General features: G+C 41.6%; 1 protein-coding gene across 3 annotated transcripts; it reads right to left on the reverse strand.

The window, feature by feature from the left end:
• Positions 1-2,862: 2,862 nt before the first annotated feature.
• On the reverse strand, positions 2,863-6,611 carry LOC110508740 (uncharacterized protein KIAA0040). Of its 3 annotated transcripts, none has more exons than XM_021589504.2 (2): positions 6,216-6,611; positions 2,863-3,992 (listed from the first exon to the last, which is right to left on the reverse strand). In XM_021589504.2, exon 2 carries the CDS (start codon positions 3,392-3,394, stop codon positions 3,077-3,079), a length of 318 nt encoding a protein of 105 aa, XP_021445179.1. In that variant the 5' UTR covers positions 3,395-3,992; positions 6,216-6,611; the 3' UTR covers positions 2,863-3,076. The 3 variants fall into 3 exon arrangements, with proteins under 3 accessions (XP_021445179.1, XP_021445178.1, XP_021445177.1); XM_021589503.2 differs by having other exon boundaries at positions 2,863-4,323; positions 6,061-6,611; XM_021589502.2 differs by having other exon boundaries at positions 6,061-6,362.
• Positions 6,612-10,884: the final 4,273 nt, after the last annotated feature.

Here is a 10,884-nt window from a genome sequence, read left to right on the forward strand (position 1 = left end):
TGCAGCAGTGTTTGATTTTAGTATGTGTCTATTTTTGTCTCACTCTCAGGGAACAAGTTTAACACGAGCACAAGTTTGGACTTCAACAGATTCCAAAGCATGTGTCATCTGACGAGGAGTACCCATGAACATGAACCGAATCACAGTTGAGGCGGCTATGCATAGGGTTGATGTATTTTTTCCCCATGCGTGGTAGTGTAATATTCTAACAAGGCTTGTTTGTTCAGAGGTGGAGTAGTTAGTGGGAGGGGTGTGTCATGGCAGGCAAGCTGCCATCAGCTCGCAGACACTTTCCACTGCATGGCTGTGTTCTGCCTCTGGATGGTTGGGTCTGTCAGTGCTGTAGGACTCAGCTACACAGCATGTGTGACAGAGAGTGGGAAACCCCCACACCATACACTTGACACACCATTAGCTAGTCACTGCTCCAGAGTCAGACTATGTATCACTATGTATCAATTCGAAATAACAAGCTCAAACATCCCGTGTGTGTGGATGCTAATGCTTTGTCAGTTACCAAACATCAGATAAAATTATGATAAAATTGCCCAAACCCCGTAGGGATGAAGTCAACTTGTACAACAAAGATGACAGAAATTATGTATGATGATCTCCAAGTGAAGATGGGTCTGATATGTGAATGGGCATAATCACTGGATTGCAGCGACTAGTTGGTGTCCATAAACTACATTCGAGGTCAGAACATGAATAATAACAAAATGGAAATAGCTCTAAAGGCAAAGGCCTACATTTTCCGTTATAAAATGTATCATATATTGTTAGTGCTCTATTCAATTCGTATCGCAGAAGTTCAGCGTTACAGCGTCATTGAAATTGAAATGCAATTTTCCCACGTTAGGTGAGATTGTGATACACAATCGGAAATTGCCTTCACATTTATATTGTGCAATCTGTACCGCTTCAGCGATACAGACTGAATAGAGCCCTAATCTAATCGCACATATTATGAGACTGAGCCAAACATTAGCCAATCAACAAAGAATTAACAAAGCATAAAAAATACTTTATTTTTTGTCCCCCTTTTCTCCATATAGCTGTTATGTAAAACCAAATGACAGGATAAATGATGCATGCGGTATCCACTGTGGCCTGAGCTCAGAACTTGAATGATTACCTCAGCTTTTTCTTGTGTAATAACAAAACAACCAGAATAGACAGTATGTTCTCATGCATAATTGGGACAGATCACAGCTTCAGTGATAGAATGTGAAACTATCGTCTATGGCAGATTTCCTGTTCAAACAAACGGCAAATCCCCCCCCCCCCCCTTGCAAAGGAAAAGTATTTTTCCACCCTCAGACTTTTTACATATGAATAACTAACGCAGAAGTCTTTAATCTCAAAATAAGGATCATGAATAGATAACAAATAAAAATGATTTGTCACTGGATTTGTAAATTCAGAGATTCTTGAAAGACGGAACAATCTCTACATTTGTTTCAAAAATACAAATATAGAAAATGATTAATTTGAAAATCCCCAATAAAAACACAACAATTCTCAGATCTTACAGGACTCTGATGGACTTGACGTCAGACAAATTTAATTGCCCTTTTCTTGACAGTTTATGGTTGTGACCATTATGATTTCAATATTGTTTGTTTAAATCTATCAAAAGTAGAGAACTTTACAGACCATGAGTGGTCTTGCTACGCTACATGTAATGAGAGAATGAATAAGGGGTCCTTATGTTATAGCTGACCCTGCCCACTCCTGATTCATTTAGGATTTTAAACATCTGACAGAAGTTGACCAAATCTTCGGACACATTTTTTAGGAATCCCAGTTTTGAGATAGAATAACTATTATTTTAAGTCAGAGGGCTACATTGGCACTGAGGGATGAGGATATAAGAAGGATCCACTCAGCGCCCCATACATCTGAGAGCCTGGTGTCCATGCATAATGATATTATGAACCAATAGGGATAGTGCAAGACAGTAAACATGAATCTGTGTCATCAATCTGAGCATAAGGCAGAGTAAAACACGGAACTGTTAGATACATTTTTTTATCAACAATACTAGCTGCTGTATGTAGGATACTCTACGGGGAAAGAAACCTATACATTGAGCAATGCAATTGAAAGATCTGAGTGCTTCACTTGGTTCTATTAAATTCTGCGCTTGATAATTAACTCATAAATGGAATTAAGATCTCCATTCAGTGGGTATAGCAAGTACAGCAAAATATTTCAAAGTAGTTACACAAATTTCTGTTGTAAGTGCAATAACTGCAAGTGCTTTGAACTTAAAATGGTCTAACCCATTAAAAATAGTCTTCTAACTGAATCCCAATACTAGATTGCTGGCCTCCAGCATTGGAAATATAAATAGTCCCCAAATGTGAAGACAGTGAATTTCACACAGAAGTGCACACTAACACATACACCATGTGTCATCTATCACTCTTCCTTGCACATACACACATTTGCTCATGCACACGCACACACCCACGTATGCAAGCACACGCGCACACACGCACACACACACGTTTTGTTCTTCTATCCTTATGGGGACCTAAAATTTGATTTCCATTCAAAATCCTATTTTCCCTAACCTTAACCTGTAACCCTGACCCAAACCTTACTCCTAAACCTAAACCTAATCCCTTACCCTAACCCTAATTCTAACCCTAAACCTAACCCAATAGTCTTTGTCCTAATGAGGACATGGGAATTTGACTTGTTTTACTATCGTTGTGGGGACTTTTGGGGATTTTAGGTCCCAACATGGATAGAAGAACACACACACACACACACACACACACACACACACACACACACACACACACACACACACACACACACACACACACACACACACACACACACACACACACACACACACACACACACACACACACACACACACACACACACACACACACACACACACACACACACACACACACAATCACGTATCGTTGGCTCTTTTACTGTCTTTCAACCGTTTCTGTCGAGCATATTGAACACCAGTGCTCGGCATCATGTACCTGTACCTTGCAGTAAAAAAGAGCTTCACATGAATACAAAAGGATAAAACCTTATCTGAACCTTACACCATCGTCAGGGCAACCCTATCTGGTGTCATAGGTCCTGTTTTGACCGAGATCCACAAGTCCTCATCTTTCGGACTCTTCTTATTTTTGTCTGATTTTGCTAAGGCTGAGCTGGGGCTGACTGCACAGCAACCAGCGCAGTTGGCGTGGCGACAGCAGCAGCAGTGGCAGCACACCACCAGAGAAGTGAAGAGCACCACCATAGGCAGGGCTAGCAGCACCACCAGGCAGACTGTGTTATAGATCCCCTGGTCATGCTTAGTGGTGGCCACCTTCCACAAGTCACTGAAAAAATCCAAGATGTCTTCCTTCATTGTTCACTGACAGTGTCTTAACAATTCCTCTTGAGGGTAATCTTTGAAGAAGAAACCAATTACAATAGTGAACACGTTCTGATTGAAGTAGTCAGCAAGGGTGTTGCTGTTATCAGGGGATTGTTCTTGTGGTGATTTGACCCTGATCTAGTGCTGGTTTCAGTTTCCTGGTGAACTCATGACATTGAAGATTTCGCTGATATAGTAGGACATCCCAGTCACAATGAATATCTGATGAAGGAAAGGGAGGATGGGACAGACTAGAAAAATCCTTGATGCAGGGAGAATCTCTTTATCCTCCCCTCCTTCCTTAACCGCCTTATCTGGGGGTTTGAAGACAAACGCATTTTTTATGAAAGTTTGAAGTCCAAAGATCAATTGTTTATGAGAGAGGGGGGGTTTTCCTTTGTAATCCTTCAGTTGCTGTAATGATTCCGATCTCTCCTTGCCTTGATGGGAAAGTCTATGAAGTCTGCCTGTTTGTGTTGTTTGTTTGTTTCCTCTTTTGGGATTTGGGATCCCACCTCACGTCCTCTGGAGTCTCCTCTCTATTTTAATCCATTCTCCTCTGGGAGAAGTGATGGAATGAGGACATTTTCTGTGGAGAGAATTAGAGAGAAGAAGGTGAGCAGAGTGAACCCCAGTCCCACTGGTGCCTTTTCGCTCTCTTCCCTCCCCTGCTCAAGTTTCTTATTCAGCTTTACTCTCATTGAAGTTGGAGGAAAATGTCATGGCTCTGGCTGCCTGAATGCACCATGGAGGGAAATACATTTAAATGTGCCGGCTAATGGCGGCCTAGCTTTGATGGTTTTGACTTTAACATTGACTGAGTGTAGCACTCCACTGTAACTTGGATCAATGGTAACCGTTATGGGTATCCAGGAGGTCAAAGGGTAGTTTGTAGGTTTATGTCGACTAGGATTATGGCCCTGTGAGGGGAAAAAAAAGATATATTATATTTCCTGCTCCATTTTCTAAGCCAAATGTTTCTGACTGCAAGTGAACAGAAAAAAAGTTTGTGTTTGTCTCACAGCCCATGTGTGAAATTGGCTTACCCATAGTCAGCTTCACTTCCTTCCTAGCATAACAAAACAGGAAACTGTGCGCTGCTGCTACTTTGTTGCATTGAGTTAAGAAGGCTGCACCTACTTGCAGTTTGTCAACATTAAGGTCCCATTTCAGCTAAACACATTTTGTTCACCAAATCCATTAAATGTAAGCTTCTCCATTATTCATGTATGTAGGTCTATGCATTTGTTTTATGGTGATGCTGAGTCTAAAGTTGAGACATACAAGGTATGATGACTGGAAGGAATGAGTAACAATCCCGTTGGGCACGCACTGGCTGAATCAATGCCACGTCATTTCAATGGAATGCTGGTTCAACGTAAAATAGATGTGGAGTTTACATCTTATCCCAGTGGGATATCACTCATTAGCATTGTCCAGCAAGGTGCAAGAATAGTCTTCCTCGCCAGAGTAGAAAATGGTCAGAGGTCTGTTGCAGTGCACACCACATACATTTACAGATGCTGAGGTAGTTCTCAAGCCGAAATTGAGAACGAAGAGAATCAATGAAAGCTCAATGCATTGAAAAATATATCAAGATCTAATTCTCTATCACAACATCCCCACTCCATAGTGTGTCATGCCTTCAGACGGCCTTTGCACTCTGGTCAGGCCGTGGAATTAATGTAATATAACAACAACGTAACAAAATGACATAACATTGTCTTGGCCTATGATCAGCTGTGAACAGGAAGATACTTTCAGTGGCTCACAAAGCCAGGATGGGGGAAAAACTCTTATGACTGCATTAGTGAGCTACAGCTATTTATGGAACTTGGAACTCTGTTCTGCCCAACCTAAAAGCCTGAATGACAGCAGGCAACACAAGGCAAAACAGGAATATTTCATGAATGGCCCACGGTAATCATTTGTTGAAAAACCATTATGAAGAAGAACTGGCGAATGTTCAATTCTAATTATCTTAATAATAAGAGTCAGTCAACAGTCTTTTGCAGGGATAGTCAAAAGTTTAGAGACAGCAAAAGTCATGTGTTAGTGTACCAAATTCACATCTTTACTCTAAATCAGTGTCGTGGTAAGAAACACAAGATTGCATATTTTTGATGGGAACAGTTGGGAACATGCCCATATCTCCACACAGTATAAGAGAGGACATTCTCTCAATGCATTACAGTTCAAGCTGAAAGGTAACCTTTGAGTCAGGGAGAGTGAAATAGTATAAGTAGAGGAGAGAGCATAACGAGGAAAAGTTTCAAATCAAATGATAGAAATCTCAGACATTTAAGATCTTAGGTGAACCTTAGGTTTCAACCATCAAAACCATAATGTCACTAGTCATAGACAATGTGCAAAGGCCCAATGCTATATTTAAGATTTACATTTCCTGAGAGAGATATGCTATAGAATGGCACTGAGTAGTGACTGAACAGCAACATATCACCTGGTACATCACAATACCTGTTTAACCGACGGAGGGGACTTTCCAAAACAACAGACTTCCAGTTCACGCATAGTATTATAAGTATATACATTGACTCCTTAGCCACAGATACTCAACCAAATAAGATCAACAGCATTCAAGATCAACAGCTTCCCATTCATCATTTCTCAACAGTCTTTTGAAATGTACACCTTACCGGCAAAAGGTTTTAGAAGTCCGGGCCAGTAAAGCTGTTTTTTCCCTCTCCTCTTCCTTGTAAATCCTGCTTTTTGTTGATAATCTCTAAGCTCTCAATGTTGCCCCATACTTGGTATGTATTGAACTGTGCTCTTTGTGCCTGTATCTCTTTACCTCTCTCTGCCCGTGTGTGTCACTCTCTCAGTGCAGCGTCCCTTCTCCCTGCCCTGCATACCCTGTGAAAGAAAGGGCCCTCTGTCTGTACTCGCGTTCCCTTGCCTGACACGCTGCATTCTTGTGGTTACTTTATACACACAAGTTCCCAGTGATGTCAGAGAGAGAGCGAGAGAGAAAAAAAGAGAGAGGACAGAGAGCTCCCCTGAGAATCCCACTGCTCATAATTAATTGGATTTGTCTGCAGTTTGTAACTTGATGTTTTCAGATTCGTATTCTAAAGAGCTGCTGACTTTAGTGTTTGAACGCTTTACCACAACATTAATGCGCATAATTATAAGTGTTCTAAACCTAAAATGAACCAAAACACCTCACCCATTTCAGCGCTACCTCACTAACTCTAATTGGAAAGAGGAAATTAAAGTGTGTGTGCATGCGTGGGTGTGTGTGGGCGTGTGTGTGTCCTGTATGCTCAGGGTGTGGACAGAGCAGGGAAACAGGTGAAGCAGAGAGAGATGCATTGATGTGTGACTGCTCTGTAGAAATCTGTGAGAGATCATGTGACCCTGTTCGTGAGGAGAATGGACCTCATCCATGCCTGTGGCAAACAGCATGCACTCACTGGTAAGAGACTGTCACATCCCACAACATACACACTTTGACCCTTGTACTGTAATTCACAGAGAGAGATGAGGACAGAGAGAGGGAAAATACCCACTGAAATATGTTTTTTTTAAACCAAATAGGTGCTCTGACTGTCTGACTGACTGTATTATTTTGTTAACCTCCTACTGAACCATGAATATGCTGGCTGTGGCCATGTGAGCATATGTGTTTCATGATCACAGTAATCCTCATTTTGCAATAAGAATGTGAGATTTATTCTGTTTGCTCCAGGCTTTGTTATAACGTGGAGTTTATTGGGATAAGCTACACCCAGTTACCTGTCTGTAGGCTATATACTGTCGTACTTCACATTGAGGGGTGAGGACTGAATAGTATACTCTTAGAAAAAAGGTGCTAGCTAGAACCTAAAAGGGTTCTTTGTCTGTCCCCATAGGTTAAACCTTTGAAGAACCTTTTTTGGTTCCATGTAGAACACTTTCCACAGAGGATTCATTCTACCTTGATGCAAAAAGGGTGCTACTATGGGGACAGCCAAAGAACCCTTTCGGAACCCTTTTTTCAAAGAGTGTAAAGAGGTAAAGGAACTGTAATCAGGATGTAAAGACTAGCACTACCACAGTCATTGCTCAGAGCTAGGATTCCCCTATTTGTGCTGCTAAATCAACCCATTATCTCTCCTAATTTTCTGTTTGGAAACTCTATTCTCAATTTTGTGGCAGAAACCAAGAACACTGCTCAGCAGAAAACATTCTCATAAAGAAGTGGCTCTTCTTGCGGATCTTTGGGGGTAGGCCCTGCATTGCCCTGCACAGCAGCATTAGGGTGCCTTTGAAACGTTACTCTGCACATTTTATGAGCTCGTGTGCTAATGAAAAGTAAATCAGAAGGATGCGGAGGCCAAAAATAGGCTCGGCCGTTCCGTTGCTAACAGGTCCCAAAAGCAAAGCAGGCCATGAGTCACTCATGTAAAATGTTTTGGCCCAGTGCAATGAAAAATAGGAGGAGGGATCTGAAGAACACACAAAGTTGATTTGATGGAGATTACTCTATATATGGAAGTAGCTCTCCTGTATTTTCAGTGATGGCATTGTAAAGAAAAAGTAGTTATTAGCTCTGATGTAAACAAAGGCCTGTTTAGGAACTTTCCAATCCACTTTCTGACTGACTGGTCCAACATACAGCTTGTGTAAATGTGACTGGATGAAAGTAATTTGACTGTGTCTATGATATCAGATTCATGTTAAAGAGACTATTGATTTCGAAAGCACATCAGTAAGTAGCCAATCAATTCCAGGCTAAAGGTTGAGAACTTGAGGCAGGGGCGTCAATTGGCTATGGCAGAGTATGGCAGACACCATACCCTAGCTCAACACCAACAATTTAAAATAGGCTACAAAAATCATTCCAATCCCGATTAAAAGGAAATTAGGTTTGCAAGAAAGGCATTTCACTGTACTTTTGCATGCAATATTAAAACTTAGAATTTAGCGGGCTGGTTTTAAGACCATGCGGACAGCTCAGAGTGGACGGAGATGCTGTTTGCCTCGCTGCAGTGAACAGCTCTAAAGAATGCAGAGGTGGAAGATGGCTGTAGATGACTACGTAAATCCTGTTTGACTTGATATGAAACGAAACAACACTTTTTTAATCCCAGTGCATAGAAACTAATCGCGGTATGACGTGCTGTATGACGTGTTGTATGACGTGCTGTATGACGTGCTGTATGACGTGCTGTATGACGTGCTGTATGACGTGCTGTATGAATTGTTGTCGTCAAAATGTATGTCCCTTGTCAGCTGAGGTGAATGAAGCTACAGCAGCCAAGGTGTTCTCTGAATGGTTTTAAATTGTGTAGAAATGCAGTAAATAAGATTCAACTTTATAAGAATGATTAGCTGAAATTACACCACTGACTCAAGGTACATTTGACCACATGACATACTGGACACACTGTTTAAACCGGTTGGTTATTCCCAAGTGACTCATCTCTTCCTTCCCGTTATTCAAGTATTTTAAAAGGCAGAAAGAAGTAGGCACCTTGTCAACCTGTCTGAACATGGATTAAGAGACCCTACCAATGCTTTGATTTGTTATTCTCAGTAGTTGACTACTAGGGTATACTGTCTGGTACATACAGTCCAGTAAATCAGACAACATCTATAGTATAAACAGAAGTATCTGATTTTCAGGAGGAAATCAGCAAGATGGAGACATGAACTTGTGTGGTCTGGCAACTTACTTTCTGTTTCTCTGTCTGCATTGTTCTGTTGCATTTCTCAGTAAATTACCCAGTATCACCATGTGGTATGTACACAGAAAGGAATAAATTCCACAGAAACTCCTAAAGAAGTGTATATTTTGGGGGAGGGAGTAACTTTCCCCACCTGGCACAGACATCATTTCAATGTCTAGTTTTGAATGACATTTGTTTGAGTTTAAAAAAAGTATATACTTTTTTTGTTGTTGTTTTATTTAACTAGGCAAGTCAGTTTAGAACAAATTTGTATTTACAATGACGGCCTAGGAACAGTGGGTTGACAGATTTTTACCTTGTCAGCTCTGGGATTCGATCTAGCAACCTTTCGGTTACTGGCCCAACGCTGTCAAGTAATGTGAATTCAACGTGAAATCAACCAAAAAATTCACTATGTTATTGGTTTTAGGATAAAAGTTGGATGAAAAATAGACTAAAATACCTTCTGTTGATTACTTTTTGCAAATTCAATCCATTTTCCATGTTGATTCAACGTCATCACATTTATTTATTTTTGTTGAAACTTTGTGGAAACAACAACATAACAGCCTAGTGGGTTGTTATGTGATTGTATTTGCAATAACATAAATATTTTCCTGAATTACAGTTCATATAAGGAAATCAGCTAATTTAAATACATTTATTAGGCCCTAATCTATGGATTTCACATGACTGGGAATACAGATATGCATCTGTTAGTCACAGATACCTTAAAAAAAAATTGAGGCGTGGATCAGAAAACCAGTCATTATTAAGTGTGACCACCATTTGCATGCTCAATGGGTGACATGTCTGGTGAGTATGCAGGCCATGGAACAACTGTAACATTTTCAGCTTCCAGGAATTGTGTACAGAGCCTTGTGATATGGGGTTGTGTATTATTATACTGAAACATGTAATAGTGTAAATAGTCCGGGAGGCCATTTGATTATATGTTCAGCAGTCTTATGGCTTAGGGGTAGAAGCTGTTGAGGAGCCTTTTGGTCCTAGACTTGGCACCGCTTCCCGTGCGGTAGCAGAGAGAACAGTCTATGACTTGGGTGACTGGAGACTTTGACAATTTTTTGGCCCCAGCTTGGCCCCAGTGATGTACTGGGCCGTACGCACTACTCTCTGTAGCGTCTTACGGACAGATGCTGAGCAGTTGCCATACCAGAAAGTGATGCAACCAGTAAGGATGCTCTCGATGGTGCTGCTATAGAACTTTATGAGGATCTGGGGACCCATGACAAATCATTTTCAGTCTCCTGAGGGGGAAAATATTTTGTCGTGCCCTCTTCACGACTCTCTTTGTGTGTTTGGACCATGATAGTTTGTTGGTGATGTGGACACCAAGGAACTTGAAACTCTCGACCCGCTCCACTGCAGCCCCGTTGATGTTAATGGTGGCCTGTCAGCCTGCCTTTTCCTGTAGTCCACGATCAGCTCCTTTGTCTTACTCACATTGAGGGAGAGGTTTTTGTCCTGGCACCACATTGCCAGGTCTCTGACCTCCTCCTTATAGGCTGTCACATCGTTGTAGGTGATCAGTCCTACCACTGTTGTGTCGTCAGCTAACTCAATGATGGTGTTAGAGTCATGTTTGGCCACGCAGTCATGGGTGAAAAGGGAGTACAGGGGGGGGGGGGGGGGGGGGGGGGGGGACAAAGCACACATCCCTGAGGGGCCCCAGTGTTGAGGATCAGAGTGGCAGATGTGTTGTTGCCTACCCTTACCACCTGGGTGCGGCCCGTTAGGAAGTCCAGGATCCAGTTGCAGAGGAAGGTGTTTAGTCCCAGGGTCCATAGC

This window comes from Oncorhynchus mykiss, chromosome 28, assembly GCF_013265735.2.
Source record: "Oncorhynchus mykiss isolate Arlee chromosome 28, USDA_OmykA_1.1, whole genome shotgun sequence".
NCBI classification, from domain to species: domain Eukaryota; kingdom Metazoa; phylum Chordata; class Actinopteri; order Salmoniformes; family Salmonidae; genus Oncorhynchus; species Oncorhynchus mykiss.

Excerpts from the sequence above, each read along its gene's own strand:
- LOC110508740 (XM_021589504.2), bottom strand. The coding sequence starts at position 3,394 with ATGAAGGAAGACATCTTGGATTTTTTCAGTGACTTGTGGAAGGTGGCC.